General features: G+C 44.9%; 2 protein-coding genes across 4 annotated transcripts in view; both read left to right on the top strand.

Moving 5' to 3' along the window:
• tnrc6c2 (trinucleotide repeat containing adaptor 6C2) overlaps nucleotides 1-11,385 on the top strand; it is a 52,788-nt gene extending 41,403 nt beyond the window's left edge. Inside the window, 11 exon segments of the mRNA XM_042102975.1 lie at nucleotides 945-1,097; nucleotides 1,414-1,524; nucleotides 2,330-2,415; nucleotides 2,417-2,452; nucleotides 2,454-2,547; nucleotides 2,842-2,915; nucleotides 3,042-3,083; nucleotides 3,085-3,170; nucleotides 3,380-3,391; nucleotides 3,434-3,564; nucleotides 3,567-11,385. Coding sequence (XP_041958909.1) covers nucleotides 945-1,097; nucleotides 1,414-1,524; nucleotides 2,330-2,415; nucleotides 2,417-2,452; nucleotides 2,454-2,547; nucleotides 2,842-2,915; nucleotides 3,042-3,083; nucleotides 3,085-3,170; nucleotides 3,380-3,391; nucleotides 3,434-3,564; nucleotides 3,567-3,817 — 1,076 coding nt within the window. The 3' untranslated portion in view covers nucleotides 3,818-11,385.
• Nucleotides 11,386-14,711: 3,326 nt separating this feature from the next.
• rhbdl3 (rhomboid, veinlet-like 3 (Drosophila)) overlaps nucleotides 14,712-21,199 on the top strand; it is a 50,478-nt gene continuing 43,990 nt past the window's right edge. For 2 of the 3 annotated variants that reach the window (XM_042104823.1, XM_042104826.1), the window contains exons 1-3: nucleotides 14,712-15,043; nucleotides 15,306-15,998; nucleotides 16,482-16,505. In XM_042104823.1, the coding sequence (XP_041960757.1) occupies nucleotides 15,876-15,998; nucleotides 16,482-16,505 (147 nt within the window). In that variant the 5' untranslated portion in view covers nucleotides 14,712-15,043; nucleotides 15,306-15,875. The other variant, XM_042104824.1, reaches the window with a different exon arrangement.

Raw genomic sequence — 21,199 nt, forward strand, 5'->3', positions numbered from 1 at the left:
GTTACACTTTCAACATAAAGTTTGTATATTTACACTTCGAATTTCGTAAATTTATATTCATTCAAATGTATATTCATTCATATACATTTCTATCAAGTATTTATATCAAGTATTTATATGTAGTGATCGTGATCCTGTCGTTAGTTCAGATAAGTAGGCTACCGGGTAAACTTAGTCAGAAGATCTAGAAATATAAAGCATCATGATGGCTATGGGCTAACTTTCCAGTCCCACCTGTGAGCCCCCCCATAGTAAGGGCATGTCACAGTTTGGCAGGTGCTTGTGTGGGCTGTGCCGTCCCATAGAAACTGCGGTGGAGAGCTGCTGTAACGCTCTAAGGAAGCGAGTGCGTTTTGGACGCTGGTAGAGGAGCTCACCCAGCGACTAGCATGTGACGTAATCTATCTAACTATCTAGCTATCTATCTACCTGTCTACATACCTATCTAGGCTATCTATAGACTAGGCCTATATCTATTTATCTATAATCTGTGCTATTTCAGTGCTATTTACTGCTGAACACTCCCTTACTCGTCTCTCTTCACTCCTCTCTCGTTATTCTCAAGGGTCTCAAGGTGGGTTTTGGTCTGTAGCCTCCCCAAGGTGACGTAATGCAATGCATTGTGGGTGAAAAGAGAATCACTGCAAACCGCTGTAAAATAGTACCTACTTTTTCGTATTATATTCCGTTTTGTGATACCCAACATCATCAAATACAATGGATAACAGTTTAAATGTTTATTACCAACAAGCAAATTGTGCAAATTCGTTGAAAAAAATGAACCCTGCAACACAGCCTTTAAATGGTTGGAGGTCTTCAGGGTATTGATTGTTTTTTATGAGCAATCAGTACACTTTTATCTCTACATTCTGCAGCTGTAGTTATAGCGATAGCTAGCATAGTACAGTTTGGTGTTAAGTCATGGTGCGTTTCTTGTCTTTCAGAGTTCTGCCCTGGGGTGCCTTGGAAGGGCCTGCAGAATATCGACCCAGAGAACGACCCTAACATGACCCCAGGAAGTGTTCCCAGCGGCCCCACCATCAACACCAACATCCAGGATGTACATCGCTACCTCCAGCGGGACCGCAGTGGAGGTGAGTGCCAGGACAGACGTCCGAGTGCCTCAGAGCTCAAACCACCTGACCAAGCTCTTAGTGTTGCTGAGATTATGGAATCAGGTGGCACTGGATCCTTCTAGAACGTTCTACACATGTTAAAGCCTGATCACCACTCAAGGAGTTGAACCTTTTGTCATTTATCAGTTAGTTCTCATTATCATTTTGTTTACAGCAGGTTATGATGTGGTTCTTTTGACGTGTGTTCTATTCCCCTCATGTTAATTTCTGGTTACATCTTTCTCCCCCCACCTCCCCATGCACTTGCTGCCGTTATTTTTGGGGACTGCTTAGACTCGTCTCCCACCCTCCTCACAGAACGGCTCTTTGCCAGCCTCGAGTGAGTGGCCAGTCTCTGGCTTCACAAGCTCGTTCAGCCTGTCCTCCCCCGAAGGGGAGGATACCACAGGTACTGACACCCCCCACCCCCACCCCACCCCAAAACTGCCCCCCCCCCCCCCCCCCATTCTCGACCTTTCGAGTTGTGGCCCTGCTAAGCCTGACCAACCCCACTCCCCTAAGCTCCCAGTGACTGCTAAAAAGCTGTACTTGTCACCACCAGATTTACAAAATCCTCTAGCCCGCTCCTGAAGGAAGCCAGCATGTGATAATCCAATTCCATGCCTCAGTGGTCAGGCTTGGGAATTGGTCATGGTATTGGCTTGTTGTGGCCTGTCCCCCTATTGGTTTTAGTAAATCTGGAGTATCATGTACTTGTGTGTGTGTGTGTTTGTGGGGGGGGGGGGGTTATGGTTGTTGTGTGGTGCAGGTTTTCCTTCTCACAACTATATCATTGCTGCACTTTAGATCCTGAGAGAGTCCCTTGTTTATCCTGCCTGTATCTAGTGTGCACAGGTGTGTGGGTGCTCTACTGTTGTGTTCTGTTCCCTGTTGGGGCTCCATACTGATTTACTTGAAACCCCTTTTTTCAAGTCTGTAGCGAGTCCTTGTTAACGATTCGGGTGTGGAAATTGTGTGATTTATGATTGGCCATTTTCTTGGGCAATTAATAACAACACCTCACCACCCCCTCCCCCCACCATCATGGACTTGTGTGTCTACTCTCCTTCAGATTTGCAGTGACATGGGACCCCCCCTCCCTCCTAGTGTTCGCTCAGATCCCCTAATGTTCTATTTGGACATTCATCTCTTCGTTCTGTTCCCATGGTAACATGACTTTCTCCCCACCCCCCTTTCCTCTGCCCCTCCACTAGGTAAACTGCTGGACATGAAGTCCACGTGGTCCCCTGGGCCCATCTCCCACTCACAGGCCTCGCTGTCCCACGAGCTCTGGAAGGTGCCCCCCCGGCGGCCGCAACTCCACCGCACCGTCCCGCCCCCCCGCCCGGCCTCACCAACACCAAGCCCTCGTCCACCTGGGGAGGCCACAGCCTGGGCCTGGCCCCCGGCTGGACCAGCTCCTCCTACTCAGGTCAGCACATCCAGTCTCTCTCTCTCTCTCTCTCTCCTCTCTCTCTCCTCTCTCTCTCTCTCTCTCTCTCTCTCTCTCTCTCCTCTCTCTCTCTCTCTCTCTCTCTCTCGAAATATTTCTCAAGCCTTCTTTAGACATTAATGCATGTTGTTATTGTGCTATCTGGGAAAAGAAGTAGAAATTATAACTGTGGTTGAGACTAAATACTTGAGTCATCTGGCTCTTATTTGCTAGTTTGATATTTTCTATGGTTCCCACAGTTACAATTTTTAATTGTTGTCATTTTTCTTTCAGAGGGCACAACCTGGAGCACTGACAGCTCCAACAGAACTAGCAGTTGGTTGGTTCTGAGGAACCTGACGCCTCAGGTAGCTACTTACAAACGTTTAACTTCTCTAAACACTCCGTTTCAAACCTCATCATAAATGGGGGAGTGTATTGGAACGCAAGCACTGAACGATGTTGTTTGTCCCACCCTCCCCCTCTCTCTCCAGATTGACGGCTCCACTCTGCGGACCCTTTGCATGCAGCACGGCCCCCCTCATAACATTCCACCTGAACCTGACGCAGGGCAACGCCCTGGTGCGCTACAGCTCCAAGGAGGAGGCCGCCAAAGCCCAGAAGTCCCCTGCACATGTGAGTCCCCATGACCCTGTCCGCCCCAGCCATACAGCACATGGAGTAGAGATATGAGGATATGGCTTGAGGCTTTGGTTTCTGTAACAGGTGTTTCATGCATTAGTTAGAGAAGAGCGTTATTTATTGTGGCAAGGACACAATATTGTCACGGTGTAGGTGGCTTGTTTGACAGATGTTGCCATGTCTTAGTCAGAAGTATTTACATGTCTGCTCCCTCCCCTCCCCTCCCCTCTTCTCCCGTGGCCAGGTGCGTGCTGGGAAACACCACCATCCTGGCGGAGTTCGCAGGCGAGGAGGAGGTGAACCGCTTCTTTGCACAAGGTCAGTCCCTGCCGCCCACCACCAGCTGGCAGGCCAACCCGGGCACCAATCAGACGCGATGGGCGGGGCGGCCGTCTCCCACCCCGTCAGTCACTGGAGCGGCGGGAACAGCGTCGGCCACGTCGGCAAGGCCCCCGGCAGCTCGGGAGGCTCAGGCGGTGGCGGCGGGGACCTGCTGTGGGGCGGCGTGCAGCAGCACTACTCGAGCCTGTGGGGGCCGCCCGGCGGAGACGACGCCCGCGTGATCGGCAGCCCCATCCCAATCAACACCCTGCTGCCCGGAGACCTGCTGAGCGGAGAGTCCATGTAGAGAGGACCGCCTCGCTGCTGCTGCTGCTGCTGGACCCGGAGATGCTAAGTACACGAAACTTTAGAAATATCAACAACAAACAAACAGGAAAAAATGAAAGAACAATTTCTAACCAACAAAACATGAAACATGGAGCAAAAACCAAGCAAATTAATGTGGCGATAATCAGTTATCTGTGGAGCTGTAACGCTTAGGCCTGGGCTAACATGAGGCTGCTGACCCTTCCCCCTCTCCTGAGTTTTTATTTATGTTCGCTCTGGCGTCCAAGGATCAAGGACGCCCTCCGACGCCGTGTGCTGTGGAAGGACTCTTGACGAGAGAGAATCAATATATTACATGAGCCTTTGAAGTCTCTCCATGTAGTTTTGATAAGTTTTCATTCTTTTGACATTCAGTACAAATGTTCCGAGTTAGTATCTTTTTTTTTTTTTTTTTGTCCTTTTGCTCGTTTTTAGTCAGGAGAAGCAATCTTAAGAGGCAGCCCCAAACCACACCTCAGATACTCTAAAAACACCTCATGAATCCCTTCTCCCAAAAAAAGACAGACTTCCTAACTGCCCTGTGGCCTAGGAGAAAAAAGGCTCTTGAAGTTTTATCCACCATGTTATTTTCTTGTTTTTCTTTTTTCATTGAACTGATATTAGCCTTAAGTGCTCTCCAGGTCCTTTTTCAAGCATTTTGTTTTTAAACAAATACTAACTAAAGAAACCTTTTGAAAACTTGCACAGTCCCATACCTGAGCCAGCGATTGGACCAGAACAAGCGTGAAGAACAACGCCAACACAGCTTTGGGCAACCTGTGAGCAAGACCAATCACTCCCCCCCCCCCCCCCCATGATAATGATGTTGTTTCTAGTGCTTTCAATTTTTTTTGACAGACTGTCCCGTTACAAAAAGGGACCTACACTGCTACATGTTTGGTATACCCTGGCCGGTGTTTAGTTGAATTGTATGTATTGCAACATAAGCTGAGAGCAAATTGCACGTCAACCTAACTGAGTGTGGACCGAGTTGTGAGTAAGCGTCTTCAGGCACCTGACCTTTTGTGTCCATGCACCACTGTTTGAAGAAGAAGAAGAAGAAAAGGTCGTTCCTCATACCATAACACGAGTACCAGTGCCGACTGACCTAATCAAACCCCATGCATTCATGTATCCTTGTCCTCTTGTGTCATATGGTCCATCAAGGAAAGGAGACATAAAACAAACAACACAACACAACCACCTTCAAGAGATGCATTGTGCAATATATGCCACTGACTCTTCCGTCCTCACTGAAGCCAATCCGAGCTGGGCTTCTTGTTGTCCTGATTGAATCGTTTGCGCTGCTCTTCGTCTGAACAGCAGGATATTTTTTGTTGTTGTTGTTTTTGTTATCTTGAGAACTACAGAAACCTTATGAACTTCATTTCCCACCCAAGCCTGTGACTCCTGCAACTGTTGGGTATCTTCAGACATGGCTGGGGCGAGGACGAGGAAGAGACTTTCTCATAAGCCAGTGTGTGTTGTGCTGTGCTGGGGAAGACTGGACTGGCAAAAAGGAAACAAAAAGATGTCGTTCCCCATCACACACAACCTCCCTCCCTCACGCCCCGCCCAGCAGAGACTGTCTCCACAGCGAACAAGGGTCAAGCGGTTTGGGCAACTGGCACAATACCAAATAAGAGGGGTTTCTCCCAATGCAGTAGGGTAAAGAGTGTTCCTTGCATTTGGTACAAACATGAGACTACAGTACATTTTAAAAAAAATATTAAGGGATTTATCATAGCACTTATGAAGAGAAGGTAGCTCCACCTGCAATGCCAATAAATCAGACAAGGGAGCCGCAACGTTGGAAGAGTAACTGAAAAAAAATAAATACAGAAAACAAAGAAAAAAACTCAATGGCAACTCCTAGCTCTTTTGTACTGTATCTGTATTTTTAAAAAATACTTTTTGTTTTTGCTGGTCCTCTTTGGTCCAGGGACTCTGACAGACTTCAAAACAAAACAAAAAAAAAAGAGAAAAAAAGAACATGAACTGGTGTCAGGATGAAGGGAAAAACAAGACTGAATCTTACAATCAGACAAAACAAACAAAAAAAAAACTTGCAGTGTGTTTTTTTGTTTCAATTCTAAGCTGTTTTATTTCTCATTTACTATATATCAAAAAGTGAATGTCACTGTTACTCCAAAATGGTCTTTCTTAGCCTTTTGATTCTTGTATCTGGAGGAAGCGCTACTCATGCAATGTTACCTGGATACAGACAGTGGTGGTGGGGGTCGTGGTGATGCATGGGGGTTTTCCGGGGGGGTGGGGCGAGGTTGGGGTCGTCACGTCGACCTGGCCGACTGTCTGCCCACTGAGTGCCTCTCTGCTGTGGAGACGGGGCGGTGGCGGCGCTCCCGGCCCTCTGACGCTCCGCAGCAGCACCTCTTCCCAGGCAGCCGGCGCAAACCCCAGCGCCCAGCCCCGCCCTCCCCAGGCCCAGCAGCCTGTCTCTCTCTCTCTCTCTCTCTCTCTCTCCTCTTCCTCTCCCCTCTCTCTCTTTCTTTCTCTCCATATAGAACCACTGCGCTGGCACTCCCTCCTCCTCTCTGTGTACCCCATCCCCCCCCCCATCCTCTGCTGTCTCACATGACGATCACTTTAGCTGGAAGTTGAGACGGTTCGATCTCTGGAATTGCCAGTTTCTGTGTTGTAGTTTTTTTGTTTGTTTTTTTGCTCTGTTCTGTTCTTTTTTTGTTGTTTTTGTTTGCTTTCACATGACTATTATTATTGTGTCCATGCAGTGGTCTTTTTTTAAAGGTAACTGCCTACAATTACCTTCGATGCTCATATGCAGAAACTCTCTTCAGAAGAGGTGCCTCTGTCTGTTTGTCCTGTGTAATGAATGCACAACGCGGATCAATATTACGGGCCATATTTGATTGTTCCTTCTTTTTTTCAACCTTAAATGGTCATGCTTTTTTAGCTGTGTTTTCATAAATTTTTTAGTAGTATCTGATGATTGTCAAGTAGCCTCTCAGACTAATGTGGCAGAATGTTTAGTGAGTGAGTGTGTGTATGGGTGTGTGTCTCTGTGTTAGACATCTCCCTGACTCCCCCCTGCCCGTTCCCTCATGCAGCTGCTACCATCCTCCTCCTCCTCCTCTGCGTTTTCCGTTAGCCTTGCTCTTCGCTAGCCCGTGTCCCGCTAGCGCCTGGTCCTCCAAGCCTCGCCAACAAGAGACAGCGCCCCCTCGCGTGAGTAGCCTGCTTCGGCCAGCGCTCTCTTCTCGTTTTCAGCCGACTCTCTTGGAGCCTCCCAGCCAGAGGCACATAACAGACTCGGGCTTCTGTTTCTGTTTCTATGCAAAGCCAAGGAGACTCAAGGGGGTGAGGGGGAGGGGGAGGTGGCAGCTGTGTTTCTATGGCAGCCCTTTACCACAACGTGCCAATCATGTCTGTGGAGGCTACGGCCCCCTTGCCTGGGTGGAGCCCTCCTCTCGCCTCCAGCACGTGTGCAGCCACACCTCTCTGTTCTGTTCTCACTCATACCCCCCCACCCCTATCGTCCGTCTCTCAGCATCGGGGTGGACCAAGACACTGTCCCATGTTGCTCTCTTTCTCCCTCACTCCAAATCAGGTGTTCCACGGGAAGGATAATGTCACCGTTTACTCTGCTGAAAAGAAAGGAAAAACAAAACAGCATCTCACATCAGCTTGATCTCAGGGCAGGGCGAGGGAAACGACAACAAAAGATATATTAGAAAAATAAGTGTTTATATACTAGCGGCATCGCGGGAGTCTGTTGGGGGCAAAGTGTCATAGAGCTACCGTGTTTAGGAGTGGGACACGACGAGTCTGTCCTGTGCATGGGTCCTCTTAGCTCTTATCCCTACAGGGCCTGCTGTATCTATCCACAGGATTGGTGGGATCTGTTGTCAATCAAAAGAAAGGGACCCATTCTTTCCACTCCTTTTGCTGCTGGGCTCTCACAAGATGTCCACTTATTTTTCCGTTTTTGTTTTTACTGACTCCATGTGCCAACACAGTGAAAGACCTAGAAAACAGACCCCCTCCCCCTTCTCCGCACCATTCTGGCTGTAGACGGATCAGTAGGAGGATGGATCTGATGTCCTGTCCTGCTGCAGAGCCCCTCTGTAACGCCTCCGAGGCCACGCACGGGTGGGGAGCTGGAGGCCGACAACGAGCAACAACCTCATTCTGATCATTCGAGATGATGATAATCTTTTTTCTGTCTTGAGATAGACCCCCTGTTTCCATGGAGCAAGAACTGTCAAACCAAGATTGGGGGTTCAAAATTCTGCTAAGGTGCACAGTTGTTTGGGTATTCCCTGGTACATTTTGTTTTTGTTCTTTTTTTTAAAAACCAAAAATGAAATTGCATTTTTTAAAATAAATTTTGACAAAAAAATAGTAAATGAGTAAAAAATATATATGTTGAGAAAAAGAAACTGCACTTCATACTGAAACGTCTCCTGTCTGCTAACCTGCCTCTCTGTCATCCAGGAGGGGCTCAGACTGGGCTGCCTTTTTGTGGATGCTGTATTTGTCGTAATCATTTCTCCTGAAAGAGACATTCTAATGAGACGTAATAGGGCCCAGAGAATTGGAACATTTCCATTCACCGTGACTGGTCAGGGCCTCCTACTGTATCAACATTCTCTTCCCTCAGTATTCTGATGGGAATGATACATTTGAACAGGTACATTTTTTTAAGTCTTAAGAACTATAAGTGGGGTTAAAGGCCTGCATCTCAGAAAAAAAAGTGTTTTTAAAAAAGAAACTAAAATCACAAATGCCTGTGTCTGAAACTGCCTTGTTTGAAACTGTCATGTCCAGTTTTAACAGTGGACCTCAAAAATGTCCCCATTTAGTGTCAGTGTCCCCCAAAAACCAGGAGTTATCTGGTCATCACCTACCAGCACTGGGAAATGATCCCTGCAGCTTAACTGTGACATGAAGCCATGCATCACAGATGTGTATGGATTTCAATCTATGAAATGTTCCCTTTTTAACTTAAAGCTGGATTGAATAAACAATGTAAAATGAGCAATATGTGTTTCTCCCCACAAATAAATGTTATGAGGGAATGGGGAAGGGATTTAACTGATACTTGATGGATCACATGAAAAAACTTGTCCCTATCTCAGTGGGATATGCATGTGCTGGTTTTAACATATACAATACATCATTAGTTTGTGTATGTGTACATATTTCAGTCGCCCCCCCCCCCCCCCCCCCCCCCACCATGTGTTCATTCTTTCTTTTTAGAAGAGATAAAGATCATAAACATATCAAAACAAAAAAAAAGTTAATTAATGTTACAATACTTGAATCAAGAAGCGCCAATAACATAATGTGAACACTTTTTTGTCTGAGTGTGACTTCTACACTTCTGAGGTATTGATGATAAGTTCAAAGTTCAGCATTAGTTTAAATGTAAAAAAAAAAAAAAGATCATTATACTGTGTGCTTGAATGATTGTGTGTGAGTGTGCGTTCACACTTTAATGACTGTGTTCACTGTGGGCTAAGGCCCATGTTTTATTTTGTCATCCGTTCAGTATAGTGTGTTGTGTCTGTTCTTTTTTTTTTGCTTGTCAAAACTATATTCTGATGTTATCTAACGTTGCACTGAGTGTCTTCTTCCCCTCTCTCAGCTAATCGTAGAGAACACGAGACTAAGTACTGGGGGGAGGCGATGACAATTCACGTGTTAATGTTTACTCAAGGACTTAAAGAAAACAAGTTTTTTGTTTTATCTGTAAAATGTTTAACCTGTAAAATGTTTATCTACCTTATAGTGGCTTTTATTGTTGAATAGCCCCCTAACAAGGGTTATCCATTGAGTATTGCACCATTTTTGTTCAAATTATAAAACATAAAAATGTTTAAAAAGAACAAAAAAGTTTAAAAAAAAAAAAAAAAAAATTAAAAACAATACAAAAATCTACTACAAAAAATAAACATGAAATGATGAACTGTGGCCATAGCTAGCTGTAGAGAGACTAGAGATCCCTATGTTTATGTCATTGATATGTGGGCAGAGATGTAGGCAATGCGAGGTCCTGACCAACAGGACTCCATTCAGTGGTGCCTCTCTGTGCTTGCAGATGATCGGGTTTTTTATTGTAAAAAGCCACCTGTCGTTTACAAACATTTCATGTGTTTGAAGATCACAAGAAATAAAGGAATTTATAATGGGAATGTTGATTTACAAAAAAGATGTTTAAAGGACAAAGTTCATCTTCCATTTTAAAGAAAAATGACGAAAACTTTACAAATTGAAGATTTATGCTACTTTCAGAACTCTGGGATTGATCAGTGTTTGTGTCGTACTTTTTTGCTTTGAATTTGACTTTTGTTGATGTTAACAGACTATCTAAGCCTATGATGTATGTCTGTTTTTGTAATTTCATTTATGGCGTTATCTGTAAAAGCAACATAATTCTGTCACTATCTTGCACACTCACAAAGGATGTGGATATTGTCTCAGGAAGGCCAAGGTTTCCAGAGTCCCAACTCCACTATTTTAACATTAATTTTTACGAGAAAATGGAATTTTAGAAAAGTGGAAAAAGAAAAAATGATACTAAATGACAAAACCAACTCTAAGCACTGAAAGGTTATGGATTTTTGAAGATGAACATACCCTTTGTTTCTAAAATCCGTAGCAGTTACACATTTACCAAATAATAGACTTGTAATGTCCTTTTTACTTTGTAAGTGGAGTGCTTTACTTTGAGAAGAAAAATCTATGTAGACATTGCTTTACATTCAAACGCAGTTATCAGTGATTTTGATTGTTGAAGAGGTGTAAGGACATGCAGTTGTGCGTTCTAAACGTGCACTTTTTTTTTGTTTGTTTTTCTCGAAGGTCCTATTAAAAAATGGGATCATTGTGCATTATTCTCTCCTCTGTCATCTCTCATGATGACATATATTCAAATAAAAGAGATTCTGTGGAAAGTTTTGGGAAGTTTCTGAGACAAGGTAGAGTAGGAGCTTAAGCTGGTTCTAGAGGATTCTGATCTATGCACAAGTGGGAGAGGGAAGAAGTGTTCAGACCTGCTATTTTTGGGCTGGGTTGTGGGGGGATGGATGTTTGTTTATGATGGGGAGGGGTAATCTTATTGTGCTCAAATGTAGTAGCTTATTCTTTTTTTTTTTTTTTTTTCATTTCCATGCTTCCCTCAGTATCGTATACAGATAAAAATTATAGTGTCACCATGTTTTATTCTCTTAAGTCATGAGCATCTCTCTCTGCCAAACTGAGCACTGTGGATCTTTCCAGAATAATCCATGATTCTAGAGTCTGCTTGAGAGGGAGAGGCATTTTCTGGTAAATGGAATAAGGAGGAAGTTTGCTTTATGCCTTTTTAAGTTTGAAAAGAGAATTTGAGGAACATGTCTGTACCGAGATTCAAAAAAAGTTGCTGGCTTTTAAATGTTCTTATTTTTTTGTTTCTTTTTCCTCCTCATAGAATGTGATTGTCAATGACTTGCACCGAAAAAATGTTTCCATGTGTGGTGGAGATTCTTTCGGCCTATATTAATAAATAAACTGCAATTTTTCTCTTGACTGTTGAATGGTATTTGTTTTATTTTGCATGAGTAAGAAAGACATGGCAGGGTCACATCACACAGGCTTTGTTCCCGTCTATTCTTTCATAAGCGATTTCATTATTCCTATCAACACAAAATTAATTATTTGATTGAATGCATCTAAGACACCTCAAATATGGTGTCTATGAGTTTAGCGTGTGAAAAAAAACAACACCCAGTAGATCTAAATGACTGAATGTTTTATTTCCAATATAAAATAACTGTGGGTCAACTTATATAAACATATCTCCAAAGAAAAGGCCTAAATAAAAACCTGGATAAATTACATAACAGCTTTGATTGCCCTTTCTAAACACTGTTTCCAATGTTTTTTGACATTAACCAAACAGTGTCAGGAGAGTAAATAGTGTTTTCACTCAGTCAATTCAAAACAGGTTTGCATATATTCACACCCTGTAGCTACATATTTCTAACATTGGCTGAGTGAGATTGTCTTTCTTAGGCTATTGTCTTTGGTTTTAGAGACAAATAGCCTGGTGCAAGTGCAGGACACTTAGGTAACACTAGATGGCAGTGTGGGCATAGTCAAATATTTTCACCTGTGTTCCCATACTGCCTATGTGAATAGAGACAGTAATTTATTCCATGTAGATCAATCGACCACATCAGTCAATACAATACTTCTAATACATGACTCAACACAAGTAGGCTAGGCTACTAATAGGAATACACTCGTTATCCATATATCCATATCTGGCATATTTACATGGTGTTTTTTACACAATGTTCATTAATATGCATTGTCCCTATCAAATAAACCAATAAATAAATAAACAATCCATCACAGTTTGGCTAAGTCTCAGAGTAAGTGTTCAAAGAATTTAGAGTGGCAAACCTAGCATTTAGAAAAGAAAAGAAATGAAAGGCCTAGCCTACTCAATTGGGAACTCTGATGTGCTTTTAATGGCCTGCTCGGAGACTTGTAGCCATTGCCATGGTTACCAGAAATGTGAAGTTGCCCACACCCCAGGTCTGCAGCTCTCCCAAGTGCTGATATGAGCTCCATCCATGGCCCAGTTGGACGCGGCCGTCGCATCCACTAATGAGCACCAGTAATGATGTGAATCAGACGCTTCGCCTTGTGAAATTGGCTCTTTGGCCACGGAGATGACTTCCACCCGGCGTGTCCGTTCTGCCGTCACTGTTAGTGTGCTAATGACTGTTTCTTCACGCGCATTTCCCTCTCACACCACAGGCCGTCTAATGGCCACCTGCCTGCCTCAATACAGATGATGGGCTCTGTGCTTACTCAGTGTCTGAGTGACAGTGAGTGTTAGTCAGGTCAGAAGTGCCTTGGGCCTCTCCTTTCCAGCCATGAGTGTAGACTGCAAACTGGAATTCTAGAATAGAATATATTCACACTGTGTTCTCTGGTGCTCTGGGCTTAAAATAACTTGACACTGATCAGTAGTTAAAATAACCTGATACTGATAAAATAACCTGATAGCCTACTGATCAGTAGGCCACATTTGGAAACCCACATATGAAATTGGTGTTTTGAATTTCTACTCCTCCTGGAGACAGACATTCAATAGGCCTATGTTTTTACTTTGACAGAGCTTTGTAATGTGATGTTACATTGTGAATCCAAGTTCTAGTCTTCTCTAGCCATCAAATTAGCCTTTTATTAGTATGGAGCCATCACTGAATCTGAGAATGGACAAACTGCTGCAGAAGGTTTCCGTTGGGTATTCTATTCTTCAGTGTCCAGATTATGTAAGACCTCCTGTATCCTGTGTAGGCTGCAAGGTTCTGTCTCCAAATACTGCGTAGGTGTGTAAAGACTCCAACGTTGAAAACAAGTATTTGATCAATGTATTGCCATGGAAATGAAAGTGAGAAATATGGGCGAAATGTAATGTTAGAAGAACATTTTACATTTACATTTATTCATTTAGTAGATGCTTTTATCTAAAGTGACTTACAAAAATTAGAAATATCATTAAGTAGCGATCAGTGTTGGGGAAGTTACTTTTAAAAAGTAGTGTTTGTTCGTTACTCGTTACTTCTCAAAAAAGTAACCCCTTACTTTACTTAGTAACCCTCTATGGAAAGTAACTTTTTAAGTTACTTGTTACTTTTAAGTTACTTTTATGTTGCTCGACTTTGGGCAGAACCCAATATCTGTTCCTAAATGTATAGGCCTACATAAAGTTCTACTATGGAGGACATAACAGGTATATTTCTTTTGTGCTCTTTATTATAAAAAATGCCACAAACAGAGCACTTGACAAGACATTATTGGGCTTATAGGCTTCAACACCACCACTAAAGCCCTATGAAACAATATAAAATAACATAGCCTTGATACATCTTGGGCATATGTGAACACAAAATATGTGCTTATTTTATAGCCTTATACTCTTTCATTAAACAGGCGCTCCTCCGAAATTTGGTGCAAAGTTAGGGCTGAAATTGTAAGTAGTCAAAGTGTACTGGAAGGAGGGAAGAAAGGAAAGTCCATGTTAGGTGTGTTGAGTTTGGAAGTGTTTGGAGGTACCCTTGGAAGAGTTGGAGAGCTTCTTAGAGAGAGACACACACCCCTGCTCTGGTGCCACTTCCACAAATGGGAATAGTCTTGATTACCGATAGTAGGGGTGGCAGTACCAGATGTCGTTCCTTGAAGGAATTTTGCGGTCAGGGGGTGGTAAGACCCAGAGACCATCACTTTGTAAGCAAGTCTTAGTGACTTGAATTAGATGGGCAGTTAAGGGTATCGGGTTCAGGTATATTGATGGGGCCATCAATATACCTGAACCCCCCCCCCCCCCACACACACACACACACACACCTCCACCCCCCAAATACAATTTCTCACCCATGTGTGCTCATAAGGAAGTGTCTTTTGGCAAGAGAAAGTGCCCACACACACTTAGGTTATCTAGAAGCTTGTGGCTAAAATGTAAATCTCAAAACAGCCTGTTGGCCTAGTTATAAATTATCTATTGTGATGTCAGTGTTAAATAAATGTTAGTAGCCTACAAAACATTCATTTGGAATTTATTCCTTCCTAATAATTAGTCTTTGCTCATTGCTATCCTGCTTATTATCATTCTAGCCCAATGTATGAATTGAACCTTGGTAGTTCAAGTTCAAGTTCAGGGCATGTCACTGAACCGTAACCTACTAAGATTACAGTCAAATCACTTTTGTTCAATCAGCAGGCGGTTGGCCAGTCTTATAAGTCTGATCTTAACAGTCTGATAAGCACTCTTGGTGAGAGCTACAGCTCTAACGCTACGTGTGCATAATGTTTTTGAGTTCCCAGGGTGAGAAGTTGTACTGTGACACACAAGTTATCTCTGTGTGCTGTTCAGTCATGCATCAACGAGCACTGGGTGTGATGAGTGTAAGGCGGAGGCATCGAGGGTAGCCAGTGCTCTTTAATGTCGAGGGTCTGAAAGAGGGGGCGGGTGTCCCTTTCTGCACTTAGTCAAAAAGCAGTCCCTCGCGGGCTTGTGTATGCGGCAATGATTCGGATCTGTGGACGAGCAGAACTTTGCCTGTGAGCTGGTTGGACGCCGGCCAGTGCACAGAATCGCTGAACCCGAGCGCTTCCGAGACACAGAGAGGTGGGCAGCCATCCGAGAAGCGCCGCGGTAAACAACAGCAAGGTACAATGACGCACCATAAATTTACATAGCCTGTTATTATTGCTGGAATAGAAAGAAAGGATTTACTGATTTTTCTCTAATGAGGTATGTCTGTGTTCTGTTTCATTTGTTCGTTTTGCGTTGTTTTGATGAATTGTTGGAACATTTTAATTAGCTCAAGTCAATTCAGTGTTTGTCCATATCATCACGGTATGCTAGACGATTACTTCACATGGCAATTTTACGCGTAACATAGTGTTTATGGTGTCATGCTTGCTTGCAGGTGAGTCATATCAGGAATTTACGGCTCCGTTATTTGGATGATGCTGTGATGTCACCTAGAACGCCAAAAACTTGGATTGCTGCCTCAATTTGACGCAATGAAGATTACAAAGCAATGACGATGACTAAAGTCACAATAGGAATATGGGATTAGTTTCACTGAAGACGATTTGCATTATTCTTTGCTAAAGTGTGGATGAACACAAAGTGCGCCATACATTTAATGTCTGCTCATGGAACTTCGCTGCTCCTATTGGAACTCTTCAACCAATTCGCCCGGATAACCTTTTAAGAAAGATTTGACAGCACATTGGTGTCTTTGTTGTTGAAAGCCTGTGAAATTCACGTGTAATCTGGCGAATAATTCAAATACCCTTTAAAAAATGCCCGTTGATGCTCTTAGAATCTGTCGCTCAACTTAAGTGACTAGAATTGTGTGCGCCACATGAACGGGTATATGCACAGACTGTCTCGGAAAGAACTGTGAACATGGCAGTTGTATAGCACGTTACCCAGAGGACGCCTATGAGGATCTAATACGAGCGTGGCGGACTGTGAGGAGCTTTCCCCGATGATGCGAGACGGGGCGCGGGACGTGCAGGTAAACTCCTCTCCGGCGGTTGCATCCAACGCGGAGGGAGAAGAGATCGAAGTACTCGAAAGCACCGATGTCCTCCCCGCGGCCCCGGAGGATGTGAGTAAATATGCTGATCCGTTACCTCAGTGTTTGTAGCCTACATCATGTATTCAACTTGTCCTCCTGAATTTTCTTGCATTTGTAGTTTAACTTAGTGCCGCTGTCGAATTAAATAGCTGTAAGCAGATCCAAACAGGTTAGATAGTAATCTGAAGCTGGCTGTGAAAAGCATTAGGCTATGTTCTCCTCACTAATTAAAATATTCAGTGAGGATGGCCATGTCTAAGATAACTCTAATTCATATCTAGTCATTTGAAGGTAGTTCAAAGCATTACAATTTGAACTGAAAGGGTGTATTGCATTTTCTAGGCTTAACTATTTGAACCTCTGTTCAACTTGTATCATCCTTTTGTGATTCACATCAGAGCTGGACCCATAATCTGAAGAATGTGAATGGTACTTTTTTGGGATGGCTTGCCCCCTTACTCTCCTTTCTCTGTCTCTTTCTCTTTTCTGTTCTTTTATCCTTTTCTGTCTCAGCAATGGAAATCTCTTTTTGACAAGGTATGTAGACCTTAATTTGTTTGGTGTGTATGTATGTATGTATGTATGTATGTATGTGTGTGTTGTTTGATAATGACCTAAATTATAACAGTCAGTAAACCCCACTCATATCATCAGCAGTCAGGCTTGTGTTGGTAGCTGATAGCAGTCTGTAACAGTGGGGAAAGTGTGTTGGTGGGCAGTCATGCTTTGGAGGGAACAAACCTCATGGGGAGGTTGTGGGAGTGTCCACTCACGACATTGACCCGAGCAAATGCAATTAGGTCGATACATAATCTGTGGCTTCAGTTGTTGGTCACTGTCTCTGTCTTGGTGTCGTACCACCACACACACACACACACACACACACACACCACCATCACCACCAGGGGAGTGGGCCACGGGACAGTGTGGTCTGACAGACGGCAGGCGGACCCCCTCCCCGACACGGCCTGTGCACCTGCCCGTCCGGGGCCCCTGTCCTCCCCAGGGAAGGGGCCCCGAGAGCAGCCTGGGGGCTGGCAGGCTCGTGTCAGACGCGCTCTCAGGGCCTCCAGGGACCAAGGCTCCGCGGGAGATTAATGCCAAGGCGACGGAGGAGAGGGGACGGGGTCAGGAAGTTGGGAGGGAGAGGGCGTGGGGAGGGGGGGTGGGGGTCCCCTCATTGTGAGCAGGCATTAAGTGGGCCTCTCAATCCATTCCATTTATGCGCGCAGCGTCGCTTTGAATTTCTCAAGTGGCCTTCGGTGTTTGAGGCCTCGGACGATTGCGAGGGGTCACTGTCCAGAGTGACAATTCATCTCCGGCCCTGTGATTTGATTTGGCCAGTACAGATTGGGGATGAAAGATGGAACAAAGCACTGACTCCATCTCTGGACAAAGGCCTGGCCATTAAACAGGCCTCGAACAAATCATTCTGGCCCCAGTGTTTGAACACAACAAATTAATTAATCACTATAATGTCAATTTATACTGTAGATGAACTGTCAATCCTTAAGCCAGGAGACAGATGGCCCTTTGTGCTGCACAGTCTTTTGGTTCAATGTTAGAACAAGCAGCAGAGAAAACCAATCTTTAAGTATTCTCTTTGAAAAGGGAACGACATAAATATGTATTCAATTTCTTTTTTTGGCAGGGTAATGGGATTCAACAGAAATACAGAACATTCACAATCTTAGCTCAGTGTATCTCTGTCCCTTAACCCCCAAAACACAACAGCTTGTGTGTTTCCTGTGACTTTACAAATGATGAGATTTATCTGAATATTACACAGTTGTCTTATAATAGAGGCATATCAGGTTTCTCCTGAGCAAATGTCCCAACAAGCCGCTTTTCAGAATCACACAACAAATTCTTTGTCCAGTGTTAACAGTACGAGTGATGGCTTCATCATGGAAGTCCCCAGGTGTGTGTGCCTGATCCTGCAGACCAGCCGAGGGAAGGGATTCCAGAACTTTCTGGAATGTTCAGATTTTCCGTTTGATGGTTTGATTGTTGTCCATGTGAACCAATGTGGTCCAAGCTTAACCTAGTGACCTAGTTTTGGTCTTTTCTTGAGCAGATTATTGATTGGATTGGTGATTATTTTACATAAGCATGCAAATCAACAGATTCCTCACTCCTCATATAATACCACTCCAGACCTAATCCAAAGCACACATCTGTGGCTTACTTAACAGACACAGGACAGGGGAGCATTTGGATACACGCTAGGCAGATTTCTGGTTGTAAAACAGTGTGGTTTTGCATGCCACCAGCCAAGGGACACAAATTCCATGAAGGATTTGCAGTAGCACAGCATGTTTCACATTTAGAATTTTTTAAACTACCACTAGCACATAGTCTTGCCCAGCCAGACAAGAGGACAGTGACCCACTGTGTCACACTGTGTTTGGGATTCACTGGGAATTTAAACAACTGGTTTGCTATTCAGGGCTGAATGTGTGACTCACGGCACGGCATTTTTAGCACAGCTGGCTGAGCCTGCCTCTGCTCAGGGAAGTCACTGGTTTGGAGTGTGTGTTTTGCCTGTCAGGCCAGTGGTGTTCTCTGGTTAGCTGAGTGGCTAGTCCCCATAAAGTGTGTGTGTGTGTGTGTGTGTGTGTGTGTGTGTGTGTGTGTGTGTGTGTGTGTGTGTGTCTGCGTGCGTGTGCGTGCGTGTATGTGCATGTGTGTTTGTGTGGTCGCTGAATAGTCAGACCCTGGTGCTGAAGATTGGTGAAATGAGGAGAGGCTCTGACTGCATTTGTGCCGTCATGTCAGATGGGTCAGTCACGACCGTGCCCTCACCGTCCTCCATGTCCACACTCTGACTGTGTCCAGCTCCGCTGAATAATCCGGCCATTGTGTTGCCATTTGCTCTCTAAATGGTGTGTCATTGTGGTGATATTTTGCCACAATGCTGTGTGGTGTTGGTGCAAGGATACTGAGACACAGCAGGCGTGCGTCTGATAGAATTAAGATTAGGAGGTGGCACAGTGGGCGCTAGGTGACGATCCCTCGCTCTCTCTTTCCCTCTCTCTCTCTGTCTCTTTCTCTCTCTCTCTCTGTCTCTTTCCCTCTCTCTCTCTGTCTCTTTCTCTCTCTCTGGCTTTAATCATGAGATCGTATTACACTAGACTGATCATGTATATGAATTAGAGAGCATTGTTGATCCACCTGCTCCTGGCTCACCCCACCCCCCCACACACACACACACACCCTCAGGCCACCTCCAAATGTCCTAATCGCTGTTACTGCAGGCAGCAGAAGCAGCAGCAGCCACAGCAGTCATGGCAGCCTGAATGGGAGATTGGTCCATGGCTGAGCAGAGACGAATAGAGGAGCGGTGATCATGCTGCTCAGCCAGAGAGAGAGAGGGAGGGAGAGAGAGAGAGAGAGAAAGAAAAAGAGAGAGAGAGAGAGAGAGAGCTGCGAGCCCACCCTGGTGGCGAGACACACAGAGCAATAATTACATCTTTCACTGGGGGGTGGGCCTGCTCCCCCTGACTGTCTGAGGCAGCTTGAACTTGTGCGTTACCACGACTACGACCTCCCGGAGTCCCTACAATACTAGTCTGAGTCTTACCAACATCCCTTTTCCCCAAGTTATTCTACCTATTCTTCTTTACTTGTGTGTGTGCGTGTGTGTGTGTGTGTGTGTGTGTGTGTGTGTGTGTACACATGTTAGGTGGGAGCAGGTCTTCCTCTCTGTACTTCTGAAAATAGCCGGCGCTAATAGAGGGAAGCTCCGGTCCTGTCGGCGGAGTGTGAAAGCGACGAGGCCTGGCCGGTTTATAAATAGCATCCTGACAAACGCGTCGTCGCTGCCACCGCCTGATGATACTGCGCTTAATTGCTTCCAGCGCTGGCGTCGTCCGTTCGCTTCTTCTTCTCCTCCTCTTCCTCTTCCTCTGATCAGCGCCCAAATAGCGGCTTGTCGGCTACGCCTCAAGCACTGCGCCTCCTGCCTGCTCTCTCTCTTTCTCTAATTCTCTCTCATTCCCTCCTGCCTGCTCTCTCTCTTTCTCTAATTCTCTCTCATTCCCTCCTGCCTGCTCTCTCTCTTTCTCTATTTCTCTGTCATTCCCTCTGTCTTGCTCTCTCTCTTTCTCTCTTTCTCTCATTCTCTCTCATTCCCTCTGTCTTGCTCTCTCTCATTCTCTCATTCCCTCTCTCTTGCTCTCTCTTTCTCTCATTCTCTCTCATTCCCTCCTGCCTGCTCTCTCTCTCTCATTCTCTCTCATTCCCTCTGTCTTGCTCTCTCTCTCTCTCATTCTCTCATTCCCTTTCTCTTGCTCTCTCTCTTTCTCTCATTCTCTCTCATTCCCTCTGTCTTGCTCTCTCTCTTTCTCTCATTCTCTCTCATTCCCTCTGTCTTGCTCTCTCTCTTTCTATCATTCTCTCTCATTCCCTTTCTCTTGCTCTCTCTCTTTCTCTCATTCTCTCTCATTCCCTCCTGCCTGCTCTCTCTCTCATTCCCTCTGTCTTGCTCTCTCTCTTTCTCTCATTCTCTCTCATTCCCTCTGTCTTGCTCTCTCTCTTTCTCTCATTCTCTCTCATTCCCTCTGTCTTGCTCTCTCTCTTTCTATCATTCTCTCTCATTCCCTTTCTCTTGCTCTCTCTCTTTCTCTCATTCTCTCTCATTCCCTCCTGCCTGCTCTCTCTCTCATTCTCTCTCATTCCCTCTGTCTTGCTCTCTCTCTCTTTCTATCATTCTCTCTCATTCCCTCTGTCTTGCTCTCTCTCTCATTCTCTCATTCTCTCTCATTCCCTCTGTCTCTAGCTGCTGCTTGTGTGTGCAGTGTTTTCATGTTTTTTGCTGCTTTTTTCCGTTGACCCTCTCTGGGCTCTAAATTTAAGCACAGCCCTCCTGACCCCTCGTTTGCCCGTTCCAAAGAGCCGCCGAGCATCCTTGGAAGAAGAGGGGCTTTGATATGCAGATCAGGCCTGTGTGGACGAGGAGGGGAGGATGGGGGGGGGGGGGGGTGCGTTCTCTGGGGTCAGGAGGGTGAGTCGATGCCAGTGAGTGGTGCCTGCTCCACGCTTGTCAGGACGTGACAGCTGCCACTTCTATGCCCGTGTCACCAAGCTCTCACCACAGGGACGACTGAGACAACAAGCAGCCATTCACAACTCACACGCTCATCTCTCATCTCTCTCTTTCTTTCTGATTCTCACACACTCACTCTCATCTCTTTCCTTCTTTCTGATTCTCACAGGCTCATATCTCATTT

This window comes from Alosa sapidissima, chromosome 9 (genome assembly GCF_018492685.1).
Source record: "Alosa sapidissima isolate fAloSap1 chromosome 9, fAloSap1.pri, whole genome shotgun sequence".
In the NCBI taxonomy this organism is placed as follows: domain Eukaryota; kingdom Metazoa; phylum Chordata; class Actinopteri; order Clupeiformes; family Clupeidae; genus Alosa; species Alosa sapidissima.